Raw genomic sequence first — 18978 nt, forward strand, 5'->3', positions numbered from 1 at the left:
CCTTTTATAGATATGTACAGTTAATTTCTCATGAAATTAATATTTGCTTATGTTGTACCCAAAACGTATTGAATATTCTACTTGGCCTTACATTGGTCTATCTTTATTTTCTCTATCCTGTCATGTGTTTGTTATCACGGTGGATAGTCATAACTAAATATACCCCTCCATTCAGCACTTTAATGCTTTGTCTAGGACGAAAATATAGAGCTGAGTCGATCCACAGAGAGAAGAGATTAGAGGAGACAAGACGATGGGGATAAATTGGCTGAGGAGACAAGAGACAGAGATTTGGAAATTGAGATTCAGAGAGAACATACAAGCTGCAGATCTGTTTCCCCTTCAGCTCATGTCTCCTTCTCTTGCAACGGCTTTGGAAAACAACCAGAGTCTCTGTAGAGACAACCCATCATACAAACAAAGACAACAAACCCAACACACCGCTGAACAAGTATAAGATTATTCCAAGACTAAATAAGTTCCATCTAAAATCCCTATTAGTTTGCTGGACTGCTTGCTTGAGATACACAAGAAGCATCAGCACTTTTTTTTTAACATTATATTCATATTTATGGTGTGTTTAGAGCATATGTAACAGTGAATGAGTAGAAGTATATACAGTCATACAAATTAACATGGTTTCCTCTCCATGCTCCTTCACCATTTTATTACAGCAATCCTCTTATTGTTAGTAGGATTAATTATATCCTCCAAGCTTCTCAATTAAGTATTGGCAATAAGCTATCCTCTCAGTAGTCTATATGGATGACCGGATGTCCCACGCCTTCCGCTTTGTTTTGCCATTTTAAACTCCAGTGGATTTCTGAGGACTATGGTGAACTGCTCCTCAGATCTCCGCAGGGTAAATCCAGACAGCTAGCTAGACTATCTGTCCAGTCTGAGTTTACTGTTGCACGACTAAAACAACTTTTGAACGAGCAAAACAAGTTCCTTCCCGATGGCTATTTTGCAGAGGCGCCGTTGCTCCGTCCGGCTCTTAGCGCCGCCCAAGACGTTTGTGATTGGTTTAAAGAAATGCCAATGAACCAGAGCACGTTTTTCTCCCAGCCTGGAATGCTGTGTAAACTTCCTCCACAGCGCTGCGAAGGAGGGTCTGGCAAAGTGTGACTATCCTCTCTGTAATGTTCCCTCCCATGGTGTGTTTGTATTCTGCTCTGTTTCTGCTGTTGAGCACATGCATCTCTTTTACAACTCCCCTACACTGCTGTACCGCAGCACAGACTAGGCCACGAGAGATGTCTTACACGTTGCATTTTTGATGCCAGACCATTCTAGAGCAAATCATGGGCTCAGATAGCACTGCTAATGCCTTCTCTCCGCCGCATGGAGATCATGTTGCTGCCCAGTGTTCCTTTACACGACCCTATCAGAACAGCCCCAGTGAGCCGAAATAATGGCGGCTCTCAGGTCGATATCTTGGCGGCTCTGGGTAGTTTTTTTTTTTTTTTTTTTTTGGGTGGTCGGAGTTGTCCACTTCTTTGATCGCATCAATAACCTCTTCAGTATTGAGGTGGGCAGAGCAGGCCTGACTTGTGGATGTTGTGATTCTGTGTGAGGAAATTGAATGGAATACAAAATATGCCACAAAGATGATAGGTTGTTGACAAGCAACACTGATAAAGTTATTAGATGGTGGTGTGCTGAGATTTTCTGGCTTATCTGACTTTTTTTTTTTTTTTTTTTTTTTTTTTTTTTGCCGCATCTGTGCTTGGGACTACACAACACACAACAAAACCTGAATTATGTATTATTGTTGCAGCATTTTTGCATCGCTGTATAATGTTTATGAACTCCTCACTAGACATTATTGTTGTATCCTTTTTCTAATGAGCTCATTTGTACCGTGCAAGAGCAGCTTTATTATTTATTTCAGTTAACGTGCAGCCATAAAATTGTGCCAGATGCTGTGTTTATGTCGCTGCAGTTCTGCACCCACTGCGCTCAGGGTGATAACTGTCATGCTAGGAGGCTGTAGTTAAGAGAATGTCTTTGAGGGGCATTTATGTATGGCGGCGAATTGACCCGATGTTTGTTCTGTCTGGAAATACTCCCGTCAACACTCATACAGACGCTTGTCAAAGTTCAAAACACTTTTCTAGCCTGAAGGCAACGCACAACACCTTAGCAGCGTGACTCATTTGTTCTTGTGTACAGTCAGTGTAACCTTGTCTTTGGAAAATAATGTGTGAGCACCATAAGGAAGGTTTCCAGCCTTGATCTACTTCAGCAATGCCAGACGTTCACAAACCGCAACGTCATTTTAGTTCATTGTTTTGTCAAAGCCTGCCAAGGATACACTCACTGATAATTGAAGGTAGTATTTGACTAAAGGTTCTAACAAAAGCTGACCTTCAGACCTTCTCTGTGTGCAGTCAGTAAATTCTATAGTAAAGAATGCCTCCATTATAATATACAATACCATAGTTTGACTTGTGTGCTCACTTTTTTGGATATTGGATAAATCGCACAGTCTGATAAATCAGCTGATTGCAGATAAATCGGTACCTGTATATATGACAGCCAATAAATGAAGAAAATTAAGTACAGAAATTCCAAAGATATGATTTTAAAAAGGGTCTCCATTCTATAGTTTGTCCACCAGAGAGTAGTAGCAAGTTTATTTTTTATCTGTGAAATGTCCTGCCCAGTACATTTTTGATCACATTTGTTAAAAAGAAGAAGAAAAAAAAGAAAACCTTATCAAAAATGTTTATTTGGTTGTGTAAAGCTGGCTGATATTTCATTATGTCAATATAATATCCACCTTATAAATCCTGTATGGGTTGGACTAGTAGTAATGTACTGTTTCAACTGCTCTGTATTATGTTTATGTATAGCACTTAGGGCCGCAACGAAGTATAATATGGGCAAATATACTTATATAGGCTTATATCATTTTTGATTTCTCTATTAATCTTTAATTAATAATGTAGTCAACAGATGTCACGGAGTATAGCCCAGCCAATTCTGGATTTTTGTGGCCGGTACAGATATCGATATTATTGATTTTAAGATCTTTTAATGATATATTGTGCGATAGATATAGTTTTTTTTTTTACATAAACTCATAACAAATCATTCTTGATACAGATTTATTAGATTTCTTTTTTTTTTTTTTTTTTTTATAAATAAGTGTGACCTAAGATGTATAAAATCAACATGTCAGTGCTCTCTGCTGAACGGTAGCCTGACCTGTTCCTAGGCCCACATCAAGATGTTGGGTCAGGAACTCACCATTGACGGAGCTCAATCTGAGGGGCGGGATAAACTGTTGTCTTTCAATTTCCCTCTGCACGCAATAGGATAGCGCTACAACCAGGCAGAGCAACGAAGAAGGTAGCGGAGCTAGTTGATAGATTAAACTTTCGCCATATCCAGTCGGCAAAACTCCGAACACCTTCCTTTTTTAAGAATGATTTCAATGGCGTTCTTTGTTCTTTTCTCAAAGAAAACCTTAACTCCTCAAGTCTTCCAGAAGACCGCTGTTTCCAGCAGCAGCAGCAGCAGCCATAAGCCCTCCCACTGACTCTATACACGATGTGATTGGCCTGACTAGAGTTTGGTTTTTCCAGCTCGCAAGTCAACGGAGAGTGCCTAGACTCCCCTGGCTGCAAATTAAATTTGCTGCCGCTAGGGTGCGTCTAGATTTCTAGGCTAGTGGAACGGTGGCACTGTCTCTAAATTACCTCAAACCTTGTTTGTGTTTTTGAGTGTCTTGTTCGTTGTCAGCCGACGTATATTCCGATACGATATATATCTGCATTCTGCATTAAGTTCATTCTGGCCTGGTTGATTTATCGGCCTAGCTCTAGCACAAATTACACACATTCCACTCAAAGCGTAGACCTAAGGTGTGGTATTTTTTTAATATTATTTATTACTTATTGCCTATTTCAAAAGTCCACAGTTCACTTGTAATGCTATAGAGGAAAGCATTGACACTGCCCCTGAGACATCGTCGTTTCTCTGTGTTCCAGTTGGGTAATAATGTCAATGAAAGGGGACATTTTCTGAATCTTTTTGAATTCCTAATTCAAACTTTCTGGTCACAGGCAGGTCACTGTACTGTCTAATTATCCAGTGTAATGAATAGCTCACCTCCTTAGACTGTCTGAGGGATGTGGTCTCAGGGAGCGTGACAGGATTAAGGCAACCATGACATCACTTTGAGATTGCTGCTCTTCCCCTGATTCCCCTTTAGCAGCCAGCAATAGAGTAGTGTATCTCCTCTGTTGTCTTCTCCCGGTGCTTCTGCAAAGATGAACTGAATAAACTGATCCTGAGAATTTATCTGGCTGTAAAAGGAAAAGAGGTAGAGGAGGAGGAAAACCCGAAGCCATCGCTGCCCTCTTGCACAACACGCCCTCCCATGTATGCAGGAGAACAGGTTGTAATATTGGCCTCTAACCGAAGAAGAGATCTTATCGGTGAGAAGGAGATCCACTTCGGGCAATGGCCTCTTTTGCTGTATACTTCATAGTAGTGTGTGTTACTCTGTGAACTGGCCAGCTTTAAGTTCATCTGAATGCCTGAAAGCTTATTTGAAACCCTAAAGTAGGCTGCTGGCAACGAGCTTCACAATTCATCCTTAATTATTCATTCATACCATCGACTGCGTTTTATTTACTCTCCACTCTGTAGACCACACAATTAAATTGTTTGGGATAATACTAACAATGCAGTTGACCTTGAAAATTTATGATTTTGCTCTGGTTGTCAGCACGGAATAAAATATGTTTCTCTCCCCCCACCCGAGCCTGCCAACCACGAATCCTGCCTCTGATGGATCTCATGTACAGCATGTCCCTGACAGGCCATGTATTGGCCATATGTTTGTGTGAAGCAGCCTGTCAGCTAGACCAATAGACACGTTCTTGCAATGCAGCTAGAATGAATTCGTAATGTACAAGCCCTGAGCTGCACTATGCAAAATATAAGCCTCGATGCCTCAAAAAGGATGTTATGAAGAAGCACGTTGCAGTGGTAATTCCTAGGGGTGGGAATAACCAGAGGCCTCACGATACAATATCACCACGATACTTATATCACGATACGATATTATTACGATTTTAAACATATCATTTATTACCTTTTTTCCAACTTCAAATTTTTTCCAATTTCAAATGATGTCCCCAAAAGAAAACATTGTCAACATCTGTTTTACCTAAAAAGATACATTTCTCTGTTTGTTCATCTCACTTCATTGTTATTGCTGCAAAATGGAATTGTCAAGCAGACAAACTGACCAGCACATATATAATAAAAGATCAATACTTGGCGTCTGTGTATCGATACAATATTGCCACGGAAAATATTGCAATACTATACTGTATCGATTTCCCCCCCACCCAATCCCCACCCCTACCCCACTCTAATGGCAGTCATTGCATATTTCCCAAAAGAGATTCAGTATTTTTGATACAGTTGCTAGCAATGAGATGTTTATTAGAAGCCTTGGTTGGCAGTCTGTTAGTATTACTTTTGAAATGGCACTTTCTTTTGTCCAATTTCGTAGCCTTAGTTAATGTAAATGAACTCGGAGGCCTGTTTCTTTTCACTTGAATGGTGATTTAGATGCCTGGGAGTTCTGTGCTGAAAGCAAAAGGCAGGCGCCCGGATTCTTTCTTCTCCTTTTCCTTTCAGGGAATAAGCCTGCATTAGCTTGAAATGGAAATATTCACACTGCCGATATAAAGTGCATAGCAAATGAGAAGGAGTGTGTGGGTAAAGTAGTTAAAGTTTGATTGGGCGTAACCTAGCCTGCACTCTCTTTAATGATGTTGGGAGTGTCCATCAAAAATGTAAAAATTCCCTTCTCTATTTTCTCTCTCTCTCTCTTTCTCTCTTTCTTTCTTCCCTCTCTTTGGCCCATATTGCTCCATCTACAGTGTTTTTCTTTACTGGTGCTCTCTGAGATGGCAGCCATCTTGCCGGTCACGACTGGCTGCTCTGGAATACTCAACCAAGCTGTGTGATAGCATTTTGGCGAGGGGGTCCCGGGACATTACCAAACCCACCCCCAAGGCATACACACACCCCTTTTTTTAAACCCCCATCTTTCTTTGTTTTTAATCTGGTTTGCTAAATATTCCCGTTCTCACACCCTCCTTTTCTTTTCTATATCTGTCCCCCCACCCTCTCTTTTTCTTCACATGAGCTACACACACACACACACACACACCCTTGGATACACTGCCTCTGGTTTCAAGACAAGGGTATTTGACTTGCATGAGGTCTTGGCCTATGCGTCTCTCCATTTAAGGAGCCCTGAGTGTGTGCGTTTTGTGCTCTACGTGCGGTGCGTGTGTGCTGGTGTGTAAGGCGCATGCTAATGCGGGCTGGTCTTGGTCCTCGGGATCAAACTGAAGATGACAATCCAGGGGGCACATTGTGTGGGCCAGCAAACTGAGCTCCACAGATGGGAGGAGAGAAAGGGAGGCAGAGATCTGTAGACAGAGACAGAAGGAGAGGGCCGCCATCCACAGCCTCATCCCCCTCTAAACTTCATTTTCAATTCGCACGGCACAGATCCAGTAGCCACTATGAAACCAGCTTTTGTGAGTATTGATTCCCTTACAGGCAGCACCACCACCGGAGGCTCATTAATCTTGTCTACCTATCATGAATGCATTGAATGGGAAAACAATTGATGCTTTCTAGCATTTCTTTGGATATTATATTTCTTGTGAATCCTATTCGATTGGTATGCGCTGATTGTTGAATACAGCACAATAGACTGGGAAAAGCCCAATCCTCTCCCGTACGCTGTCCTTCTCCTTTTAAGTGTGTTCTTTAAAAAGTTAATCCTCTGTGGCATTTTCAAATCTACGGGGGCAATTCATGCAGCATGGCTTTGTTCTTTTATTTTTTTATTTTTTTCCTGTATTGCCATGTTCAAGAACTCATTGTGGATTTGGCAGAAGAAAGTCTTGTGTATTTGACCAGCTGAGATCAAACCAAACGGTGGGTGTGTGTGTCACGGCCCGGTGCAACCAGCAGGGGAAATCTATTCTCTAATCCCCACCAGGAGGGGGAACACAGGAGAGCCCCAGGGGCTGAGACATGCAGCCAATACTTAGTGTTCCTCTAGTCGAGTCATTGGAGAGAAGGGGTGCCCTTTCTGTTCTAACTTCTACAAAGGATTCACTTTATATATATATATATATATATATATATATATATATATAAGAGAGAGAGAGAGAGAAAAGGGGTGCCCTTTCTGTTCTAACTTCTACAAAGGATTCACTATATATATATATATACATACACACACACACACACACACAAAGATGTTTCTACATCCTTTGGGGATGAGTTTTTGAAGTTGTGTCGAGGGGACACGAGCATGACATTGGGCTATCATAGGAGAATGTTGTTGGGACTGCTGACAGCGCTTTGTCCCAATATGGCATTGAGGGGTTGGCACCAGCTTTAGACGGTGGTGCGCTTGTGTGCCTTGATGCCATTCACTAGTCCATCGTTTTTGTCCAACCCTTGTCTTGGTGCCAGCTTGACAATTTGAGGCTGGTGGTCCGGGCACTCTCTCTCTCTGCAGTAGCCTTTTGTTTCACCCTGGACAAGATCTGCCAGGCGTCCTTTAGCTCCCCCCTTCTCTCTCTCTGAGCTTTAGTTGCATATTGTTTGAGATCCTCAAGGCTGATAATGAAAGAGCAGCACTTTGTGTTTTCATATCACAGCAGCCAAGCTATTCTGCTCAGTCATCCTAGAGCGGCAGTCCTGCTGTGAGAAGCATGATAAATGGCTTTACGTGTCTGTAATCTCCTGACCTTCTCCCATCACTGCTAGCTCCTCAGCTGTTGACCTCCACCTCGCCGCTGACTTCTGACCCTCCTTATTGTAGTTTCTGTATTGATTCGATCCCGCAGCACAAAAACGCATTCCTCCCCCTCTCCTCTATTAATTCTCATGGCATTGGGCTCCTTAGTCCCCGACCATGAAATCCAGGGGATTTTTCTTGTTGTGGATGGGTTTTACCTTGAGGAAATCACTGGGCCGTGCTCCTCTTATAAGGATATATTTACCCAGCTCCAACACTATATCACACACGCCTTTCACAGCAGCTGCTTCTAGGTCTCGTTGGCACAGCTAGTATTCCCTGTTCCATTATAGTGGACAAGTGAAGCTGATACACCAGGACTGGATGCAGCTGTGTGTGTTTTTGTTCTTGCATCCATACTTGAATTGTGTTTTTTAAATAAAAAAATAAAAAAAATTGGTATGCTGGTGTGTTTTAAAATGCAACCAGTCAACCCTTATTTTTTAAACACTGCAGCTACAGGCATTCAGAAAAGGAACCCTCGTTGTAGATGTAGCAAAGAGGGGGACAAAATATTACAACCTCTGCTTCAGTTTATGAAAGTACAAAGGCATTTTCTTTACCCCAGCGAGTTAAAGAAATAACTTTGGCAGTTGAATTGCATGTCAGAGCAAGATTACAGCTCCTTATTGTGTCGTCCCCCCTGCCCCTTACTGGTCATTGCTGAGAAGCGATGCCACTGACAGGAGCATTATCCTCCCTTCAGTACAGACCTTGGCCACTTTATGAGACAAGAGCCCCCTTCCTCATTAACACAAGACCTACTGTGTGTGTGTGTGTGTGTGTGTCTGTGTCTGTGTATCTGTGTGTCTTTACATATTACACCCCTGATTAATACCAGTGTTTATCAGCAGCTTTCTAATTGGCTTTGTACTGCTGAGGCCTAATAATTTAGGTTATTATGGGAGCAACATAAACGTGCTGCACCTGCTCAGCACCAACTGGTTAGCTGATTAACATAGTCGAGCATTCAGCAGCTAAAAAGCCAGACATTTCCCTCAGGAGTTGGAGAACGAAAACGGAGCAAAAAGGAGGGGGGATATTGGATTTACATTCATCAGGTGGACACAAACTCGACTCCAAATGAATGATAATGTTGCTCCGTAACTGCTAACGCAACAACAACTGTCGTCCAGCTGTTTATCGTACATCTACTTGATTTCATAACGGTGAAAGTCTGGCTATGGAAAAACCCATGAACTACGTACGTCATACAAGAATATCTCATGTGCTTACTTTACATGTGATTATCTGCATCTGCTATATAAAAATGCTAACATTTATGCTAATACTCCTCAAAGGTTTGTTGTGGAGAATATTTTGTTTGGTTAAGCACGATAAAAGCGCTGACGCATCTAGAGACACTCTTCCGAACAGTGGCCCCCTATATTAGCTGACTCATCTGGGTCTTTGCTCAGGTAGGAGAGGTGCTGCCAATTCACCATCAACATTCCTGTTTAATGACTGATGTAGGGAGCATGTGGTGCTGATAGATGATGGGTATTTGTCAAGCTTGTGTGACTAATCTACCATCTGGTCAATATGCTGTATTCTTATCAACAGTATGGAGAAGTAAAATAATATGATCCACTCACTGCCCCCCGTCTCTCCCTCCTTTCCTCCTTTCCTTAGAAAAAAGGTGTATTTGCTCTGAGGTGCTGAGCATTAATGTTAAATATGAAAATAACAGAGAAGGTAATGCAAAAGAGTGATATCTTGTACTGCAGCGATGGCTGATGGATTCCCCCACTGATTCTTCAATGAGTCAATCCTTACAAACACATTGTTGTACAGTTTTCCATTTGAAAGTGTGTTCAGTTTAATGTTTTCTGTACCAACTGTGTACGGGGTCTTTTTATAAAAGGGGATGATTAAAATCCCCTTGCCAGAGAATAGTTGGCACAGTGTAGGAAGGCGCCCGGAAGAAAGGCAAAACAAAACCCTTGAGTTTTCTCTTAGCAGAAACGGACGACTTCTCCCGCCACAAAACAGCGAAGATCTAATTCCTTTGACAGCGTAAGATGTCCATCCTTCATATAATTATCTCCTGGTCCTTTTGGGGGTTTGGCTCTGTCCACTTCCGGGGCATTCTTTGTAGAGGTAGATGGGATCCTTTTTCAGGTTTCGTGAAACCTTTTGGAATGATATAATCTCAGTGATTATTCATTTCCTCTTCTAAGCACATCTAGACTCTCTGATTTGCTGTTAACTATCCTGTCTGACAGCAGCACATTGAAGTAGATGCATCATTCTTCAAAGTTAGATTTTTGTCTCTGACATTTCTCTTCCAATTAGAAACCATTTCACTACTAAACATCCACGTACTGATTAATGATGAGAACCTAACAAATGTAGACTTTAATCTCCCGATGGCACTTAATTGCCATTATATAATTATACTAATGGGGCCATATAACCTGTCTCGGGGCTTTTAGAGCAGCAGCCTGGACAATTGCCTCAGATGAAATATTTTAACAACAAAAAACAGAATAAAGATAGGTATTCACTCAATTTTCTAAAAGAGTTTGACTGACAGCACCTGATAGGTGTGACGGGAGAGCTGTCAGTCTCTAGCTTTTTCATTTTCTATGCTCCCAATGTCCATGCATACTGTGGATCGGTTGAAAGGGGGAGCCATGTATCTGTGCCCTGCCCTCTGCTGTTTCAGTGCCCTTATGAATGCATTTTAAGGAAATGTTCTACTTGTGTATGGCACGAGAATATCAGTGAAAACACCCCAGTAATGTTCACACGCATTCTGTAGAAATGCATGGAATTATTGCAAGAAAACATGGGACTCTGGGCTTCTTTTCAGTTTCAGTTCTTGCTCTTTCTTCTCACGCTCTCTCTCTCTGTGTATTTAACTCCTTCTGTGCTTTTGATTGAGTTGCCTTGAAACAACAGGTGATTGTTACAAGTGTTAATGGAGCAAACATAATGACACAGTTTAAAGTGTTTTCTCTGAGAGCTTGACAAATGGATGAAAAGCATGAATCACCTGATATTGTTTCTGTATCATTTTCCTAGACTCGCACACGTTTTCTCTTAACTTGATTGCCATAAAACTTTTGCTTTGGGATCGCATTGATGACATCATATCAATGTTGTTTTGGCTGCAGGCAGCCGATAGACACGACTGTAACACTGAGATATATAAAGGCAACCAGCCATAGCGCAGTTGCTTAAGGTGCCCTTTAAAATCATTATTTATTCCTCCATAAAACCACTGTGACTGATTTCTCTCTCACTAAAGGTAACCTTAACACCGTCATTTGCTTTTGCAGGGTGACCGTAACGTTTGGTGGTTTAGTGTTTAAAGCATGGGGGCATTTCTCCTGTATTTTTGCTGGTGAGAGGTGGAGGCTAAACTAAACAAGGGCTCTTCCATCTTCTTATCTGCCTCTTCTGTTCCTGTCCTCAGATCGAGAAGATCATGACACTGATTGGTGCCGGCATCGATTTTTCCAGAGATCAGCAATATGCTACACCAGGTAGAGTACGATCATCATTGCCTTTTTTATGCAGTTTTTTTTTTTTTTTTTTTTCAATTAATAAAAAAAAAAAAATATAAAATGTATCACTGATGAAAGTTTGACGGTAAAAGAGTGAACATGGGTCGTTTTTCTTTTAGCTTTTAGTGCTGATTTATTTAAACCGTTTTCACTCACCTGTGTAATAAATGTCACCTTTTATTAATCTCTTGTGAATCTTACAGTGAGCCCTCCAGGTTTAAATGTTAAAACCCTATATGACCCTATATTTGGCAGTAAGCACAGATTTCAGTGGGCAGATTTAGAATGTAATAGCTTTGCCTGCTTTTTTTTATTTCAAAACATAAGTATGCGATGCACACAGGTTTACTGTCACGGGAACTTCTTTGACAGTGGTTATTTCTTCTTGTACTATACACCATACCTGCTTGGATTTGCTTCATGATCACCCTCCTAGTTATTTCATCTGTATCGGTGCACCCAAGGGAAATCCGGTGCCTGGGACACACGGTCCGTGAAGGAGGCATCCGAAAACAAACTGCGATTCAGTTAGCATCAGAGAATTGGGTGCAAAAGCATAATGCGGGTAGACAGTTGGTCTGATGTAATAGAACAGATGAGGAGAGGAATCGACATTAGCAGCTGCAGAGAAAGGTAAGAAAACGCCTTTGAATAGCTTCTGTCGTCCGGCGAATAGAGGTACAGAGGATAGAAAGGAGACCTGCTGGATTCATTTAGCTTGTTCTTGTTTCAAAGCTCTGGTCGCTCTCGTGTGTGACACAAACCAGCTTGCTTTTGAGCACTGGTCTTGTAATGTAAGACCAAAGTGCCTGAGAGACACTTTAGTAGATGTAGCTTTTCACTCTGTAAAGTAATGTCTTTGTGTTAAGGATTCTGTACCTGTTATTCTTTAGGCTTTTCAAAAGCCTGTCGCCAGGGTTGATGGATGGTGCCCGGGGGACTGTAGCTGTAAACCTCAACAATTGACTCCTTCCCTTCAGCTTTCACATTATTCATCATTCAGCTCCAGTTCCCGCGTTGCCTCAGCCACATTTTAATATATTGAAGCAATGCAGCAGATTTGCACAAAGTTGTCTGTCCTCTTATTTTAGCCCTCCTGTTTGTATGCCCTGCACTGAAGTGAGCTGTTTAAATATTAACCAGTACGTATGTTGGGGGTGGGGGGTGTGAGCTCATTTTGCTTTGTAGACATGAGGAAAGCTGAGACCACTGCAGTGAAGTAGTTAGCGCCACATCACTCGCTGTATCTGTCTGGTCTGAACATGTCTGTGTTGGGGCTGCACGATATGAGGAAAATATGCGATATAGTTGTTGAACATCGCGTTACCGATGTTACTTGAGATGAATAAACCGATATTAATGTGTACTCTGTTCTGCATTTCTGCTGCTTTCAGTATTCTGCTAAAATACGACAAATTGCTTGTTGAAAGGAAATCCTTTCCAACATTCTATTACTGAAGAAATTGAACATTGAATTGAAAACAAACGGCACCACTAAAAAAAAAGTTACATTTAAAAGTGCTGTTTTTCTACTGATATTTTCTTTCAGCTAACACAGAAAAAAAATCTCTGAGTGTATTTCGCAATATGTCGCAGTCTTTCACTATATGGTTATTGCGGCAGTTGATATCACGATAACGATTTAAAAAACCAAAAAAACGATATATTGTGCAATTCTAGTCTGAATCCACTCGTCTGTATATGTGAGGCTCAATCTTAGAGCCGCCGTGTCCACAGTTCCATCTCAATGAAGCTGCTGTCAGGAGGCCATCGAGGGACGCGCTGGAGAAGAGGCTCTCTGTTTGATGCCCCACCCCCCCCCCCCAACACCCCGCGCTGATTCAGCCTTGTGTTTGCCTCCTCTCAGTGTTGACTGGAGAGCAGTGACGTCTCTAGCTGATTGACTCTGTGCCTGCAGTATCTTGTACCTTTCAGCTCTTTTCTGATGTAGTTCTACATCAGAGTGAAAGAGACGACGGACGTGTGTGGAAAAAGACTGATATACAAGAGCTACTGCAAGTAATGAGGGCTGGGGGGGTAGATGTAGCGGTAGCTCGCACTGACATGGAGCAGCCACCTGCAGTGTGTGAGAGAGAGCGAAGGAGGGAGGGAGAGAGGGAGTGGTGGTGGGGAAGTGTATGCAATGAGGGGGGAGAGAGAGAGAGAGTAAGGGAGGTGAGAGGAATTGCAGGCAGCAGTATTGTGAACAGCCAGGACAATAGAAGGACGCCACCTCGGCATGTGTAGGACTAGTTGGTGTGCTCCTCAGCCCAGAGTGGACTACAGAGCGAATAGTTTTTTGTAGAAGTGGACTTGGCCATCTCACAGACTGTGCCAGACTGAGAAGAGACCGTTTTAGCACTCTCTTGTCTGCAGAGGAGTTAATTCTGGGGGCCAGCTATTACTTAAGTGCTCTTTGAAGTTGCTGATTGGATCCTTGACTGGATTTTCTTTTTTTTTTTTTTTTTTTTTCCCATTGACACATTTCCAATCTTCTGGAGTGACCAAAATGGGATTTCTGACATTGGAATCTCCTCTGGAGAGGAGGGATTTGTTTTGCACCAGCTTGACTAGATGATGAGAGCACTGACAAGGGGGGAAAAGAAGCTTTTGATATCAATTTGTTATTGCAAGTTGCCAGCTTTCTTTGTGTGTTGGCCTGCAGAACGTAAAATGATATGTAACTCTTTCCTAATAGCGGAAAAACGATTGACTCTGTTAACTTTTAACTGTGGTTAAGATGCAGTTATCGAGTTAAGAATTAAAGGTAATTTAAGTGTGTATTAACTGAAATGTCACCGTAGAAAATAAGTATTTTGTGCTTTGAAAGTGAGCCATTCTGTACCAGTAAGATGTAGAGGCTAAGAGGCAGTCATCTGTCCTTGTACAGGTCAGGCTCCTCCCGGCTCAGGCCGCTGACAGCCGTCGCTTTAGTTTTTTTTTTTTTCTCTTCTCAATCAATCTCAGCTCATACCAGTCGCGTCACATCTTTCTCTCCGACGTGCCGCTTTCCATGTGAACACTGTTGTGTTCTCAGGTAGATTCCTGTCTGGACGGTGCGTGGTGGATTATACGCCGAGCAGGTTGGGTCTGTGAATCAGAGGAGAGCCTGTTTTGGTAATTAACTGTCTCCTGCTTCTTGACTACAAGTTTCCAAAGAACTTACACGGAGGCGCTGAAACACATCAGCGCTTCACCTCTGAGTTTCTCTCCATTACAAAACTGGAGCTGAATGAAGTCCGCTGCAAGCTGTTATGTTTGGACAGAAAATACCTCCTGACATGGGACATTTTGACTTTTTTTTTTTTTTCCTCCAAAGTTTGATATGAACTGTTTTGTAACATTTGCCACAGTGAAGTGAGGCAGTGACTGTGTTGATTGTAAATGTGTCTTTGGCACGTTTCCTGGCTGACTGTCACAGCTAGGAATTCTGTTTCTATTAGCTGGTAGTCCACCAGCTCATATCCCGTGTATCGTCCCCTTCACCCCCTGACATCAGGGGGTACTTTAAGCCACCTTGGGTGACTGTGGTTCGGCCCCCGCTGCCCTGCGGGAGCTGACGCCCTGTCCACGGAGAACACTGTCTCCCCCGCCTTCCTGTTGCTGGTGCGCTCGGCTCTGCTGGCCGAGAATGATGTGGCAATGCCACGTCTCATCCTCAGAGTGCCGCTGCTACCGGCTGAAAGGTTTCTCCCTCCTGAAGCGCTTTCCCCTGTCAGCAGGTGCTGCCGGCCGGCTGCTGGACCAGCCCGTGGGAGACTGGCTGGAGCACGTGGGGCTGCCGCAGTACGAGAGCAAACTCCTCCTCAACGGTTTCGACGACCTGCACTACATGGTGAGTTGCTCACTTCTCTTATATTCTGTCCAAATTGACCTTAATGCTGCTGACTGTTGTAGCCACTTAACTTTCTTCATCGCTTCCTCCTCCTTAACTCCAGTGTGGGTCTTTGTGCATTAATCCAATTGAAGCCCCCCTCCATTAACTGTGCGATGATCCCATTAGCTTCGTCTGAAGTTCAATTAGCTGAAATCCTGTAACGAACCCTCCCGCTCTTTCATGAGTCTGACTTGTTTTTCAGCAGCTACAATATTTCATTATAGGGACTGTTTATTCTGGGTGGATTCAGCATATGAGACAATATCTCACATTACATCACAAGTAGGGTTTAACATTTTGCCCGTTGTTTTTTTTTTTTTTTTTTTGTTCTTTCCAAATCCCAAACTGACATCTTTGTATATTATTTATTGGGGCAAAAGAACACCGTCTATGTCCATCATCAGTTTGCAATGACCAATTCTGCTGCATGATCAAGTGAGCTGCAGCGCTAGTTAAGAAATCCCAGCTGGAATGTCTGTCAATTGTCTTCTGAAAATCTAGGCAACCCTTATAAAACCAATATTTTACAGAACACCATTATAAAAACTAACGAAATCTGCTAAAGTAAACCACTGAACGATTCATAAACCATTCTGTTAACAAAATCCATTCTGTGGCTGTTGAGATTTGTAAGCGGCTGCAAACGGGAATAATCACTCAAAGTTAACCAAATATTTCTTTATTAGGGCAGGGCAGGCATATTTCTCTTTTAAACACATACAAGTTCAACTAAATTTAAAGAAAACAACCCACATAAATGTACACCTGTGCACTGCAAAAAGACAGGGCTATAGGCCTATGTAAAACTGAATTGAAAAAAAAAAAAAAAAGAATGCCTTAACACTATATCAGCATTGCATTGAACTCGTCATAACTTAGGCTACATATTTCTTTTAGTTTACAATGCATTCTCACCCTGCCCTTCTTTCTTTTTCTTCTGGAAGTGTGCTTTCAAGAAGCAGAGAGCGTCGATAGACTCTGCGCTCAGGCAGTTTCGGATTTTCGTGACCAATTGGCTGCAGATAGAAAACGCTCTCTCCTTCCCACGGATGTAGCCTGGATAGTAGCTTCAAACAACTGTTGCAGGTGAATGAATTTAGTGAGCCTGCATTACCGTAGCTACGGTACGGCACTTTCTCCTGCATCAATGTTACCGTATGACAACAACAGACGCGCACTCCTTGCATTTTTTTATTTTATTTTATTTCCCGTATCCCGTCCTAACCTTTCCCGGGAATCGGGAAATGGTCTTGGTCAGATTTCCCGGGAATCCCGTCTCCCGGGATTAAACCCTAATCACAAGCTTTATAAAAATGTACAATATTCTCTACTTAATTCAGTGACTGAACCTTCCCTGAGTCTCTGCTCTCAGGCAGCGCATTCATCGATGTTTGCTAGATTTACACGTCCATAAACCAGACCAATATGCAGTTTGATCTGTGATCCATCAGATATTGTTTGCGTGTTGAGTCAGGTTTATGCTGCACTCTCCAGCTCTCAGTCTGTCTCCATCTCAAGAGGCCCGCTGTCGTGGCCTCTCGCTTCCAGTCAGTGGGCTGGCTGCCTGAGAAGCTGATGCCCGGCCAGAATGGAGGAGCATCTCAGTGAGCAAGGGGATGCTACTGCCAAGCTGACAAGTTTGGACCGCCCACGGTGTGCGACGCCACTATGAGTTGGCTCTGTTGCTTGTGTCGGTAATGAGGACTGATGGAGGAGAGAATGAGGGACCCAGCTGGTAGGCTGAGCCACCGGGCATGTTGGAAATGAGACAGCCGTCTTGTGTGTCACGATGAAAGCTCTTTCCTCCTCCATCAGGTCTATCATACATCATACATGTGTTTGCTTGGTTTCATCCCATCCAAACACCACACGTGTGATTTGATTTCACTGATCAATGAGGTTGGTCAGAAAACGTGCAAGCAGACGACAAATCTTAACATTGACATGTACAGTTGTATGTTAGAATGAATGAAGTTTTTATTGTTGTCTTATTGAACTTATTCTATGCACACCCCACATGGGCTTACAAGACATCACAAATCCATACAGGTTATAAACCATACAAATCAAACTAAGAAAAACCAACTTGAACAATTTCCTTTTTATTGTCTAAGAAAATAATAAATCACTGAGAAAAACATTTACTATATAATACTGAATCGAAGTACATAAATACTAATGAAATAGTCCATGTTGCCTTCTTTTCAGGCTTTTGAGACAAAAAAGATGACCCATTTCTTGATCATCTGCACACCAGAATATTGTAGGGTTTTGTTGAGCCATTGGATCGGAAATGAACGCTTTTAAATCATCATACAACACAAAAGAAACTTAAAAAAGATAAGATGGTACGTGAGCCAATGTAGCTCTATTTCTGTTACAGACCTAAAGATAGAAATCCTGCACAAAACCCAGAAATCCATATTCAACTCTATACTCAATAAGAAGTTGGACTACTTTTTGTCTCTGAACTGTGACCCTTCTAAAGACATGCATACAAAATGTGAAGGGATACATGTGTAAATAGGAAGTTCAAACCGAGACAAGACCAAGACCAGACCAAACAACTAAAACATACAGTATATACATAACTAGCTAAAATGTGTAACTAATATTCGCTAAATCCCTTTGGGTGAGGGCTGAAGAGATTTCTGAAGAGTTTTGGTACAGAGGCAGATTGATAACTTTAACTAGCTAGCTAGCTTTGCTAGCATCACTTACACTTAGCTTTACTTTATGCTTTCTTATTAAGTGCAGAGAAAAATTGTAGGTGGTCCCAGCTGTGTCGGTTAGTGTTACATTGCAGAACTTACACACTGCTGTGTGTTTTTCTTTTAGTTGTTGCTTTGCAAATAAATAATGAAATGTAATACATAAAATGTTATTACCAACTATTTGGCTGACATCTCCCAGGCAGCCAGAGCTTCTTCTCCTTTCACCAACATTCACTTTGGGAGTGCGTGCTAAAGAGGGGGGGACAGGAGTTAACAGCAACACATTCCAAACTAGAAATGAGTCAAGTTATTGGTTGCATTTGAAGCAGGAAGTTTTACATCCAATCACAGTAATGATGTCAACACATAAATCAGACGATACACAGGCAGTTTAGTGATCTCCCTGAAGTTGTGGTCTTCACCGCTCTTGAAATAAAATCCTGAGTCCTCTTCATCCGAGAAACAATGTGGTCAATTCCGAGACGAGAGCGAGACTGAAGGCCAGACTCTTGACACATGTTGTGTTGCCTTGCAAATATTTTCATATAAAGGTGCTCTAAGCGATGTCACGCGTTTTTTTTAGGCTACTACATGTCAGCTGCCTGTCCCCTGAACACAAAAAACGCGGCTGGGGACAGCCCAGGCTCCACAAATAGCAACAAAAACAAACTGGCCAACCTGCGCCACCAAACATAACAAACCGGCAATAACCGACAAGAAGGATTTGGGGGTGGGGGTTGGGGGGTTAGTGCGCGGAAGGGAGGGGGAGGGGACGGGATGAGGAGGAGGGAGGGGCGAGCTAGCCTCCATTTTGTTTGACAATACTTCGAACGCCAACAAGAAGTGACGTCACCCAACATCGCTTAGAGCACCTTTAAGTGTTTTATAACTGCAACTTAACGTTCACTTTAATGGGTTACCTTTGTAGCTGGCAATGTCATTTTGATTTACAAGGAACAATGTCAACCGAAACCACATTTGTAACCTCAGAAGTCAGCACTTGATTCGGTCACATTG

The 18978-nt window shown here is 42.3% G+C and overlaps 1 protein-coding gene across 14 annotated transcripts in view; it reads left to right on the forward strand.

Moving 5' to 3' along the window:
* Positions 1-18978, forward strand: part of anks1aa (ankyrin repeat and sterile alpha motif domain containing 1Aa) — a 79237-nt gene that overhangs the window by 42910 nt on the left and 17349 nt on the right. For 5 of the 14 annotated variants that reach the window (XM_028582222.1, XM_028582218.1, XM_028582226.1 and 2 more), the window contains 3 exons: positions 9821-9874; positions 11280-11349; positions 15090-15205. In XM_028582222.1, the coding sequence (XP_028438023.1) occupies positions 9821-9874; positions 11280-11349; positions 15090-15205 (240 nt within the window). The remainder of the gene's footprint in view (positions 1-9820; positions 9875-11279; positions 11350-15089; positions 15206-18978) is intronic. The other 9 variants (XM_028582223.1, XM_028582227.1, XM_028582229.1 and 6 more) reach the window with 3 other exon arrangements.

Source organism: Perca flavescens, chromosome 7, assembly GCF_004354835.1.
Source record: "Perca flavescens isolate YP-PL-M2 chromosome 7, PFLA_1.0, whole genome shotgun sequence".
In the NCBI taxonomy this organism is placed as follows: Eukaryota; Metazoa; Chordata; class Actinopteri; order Perciformes; family Percidae; genus Perca; species Perca flavescens.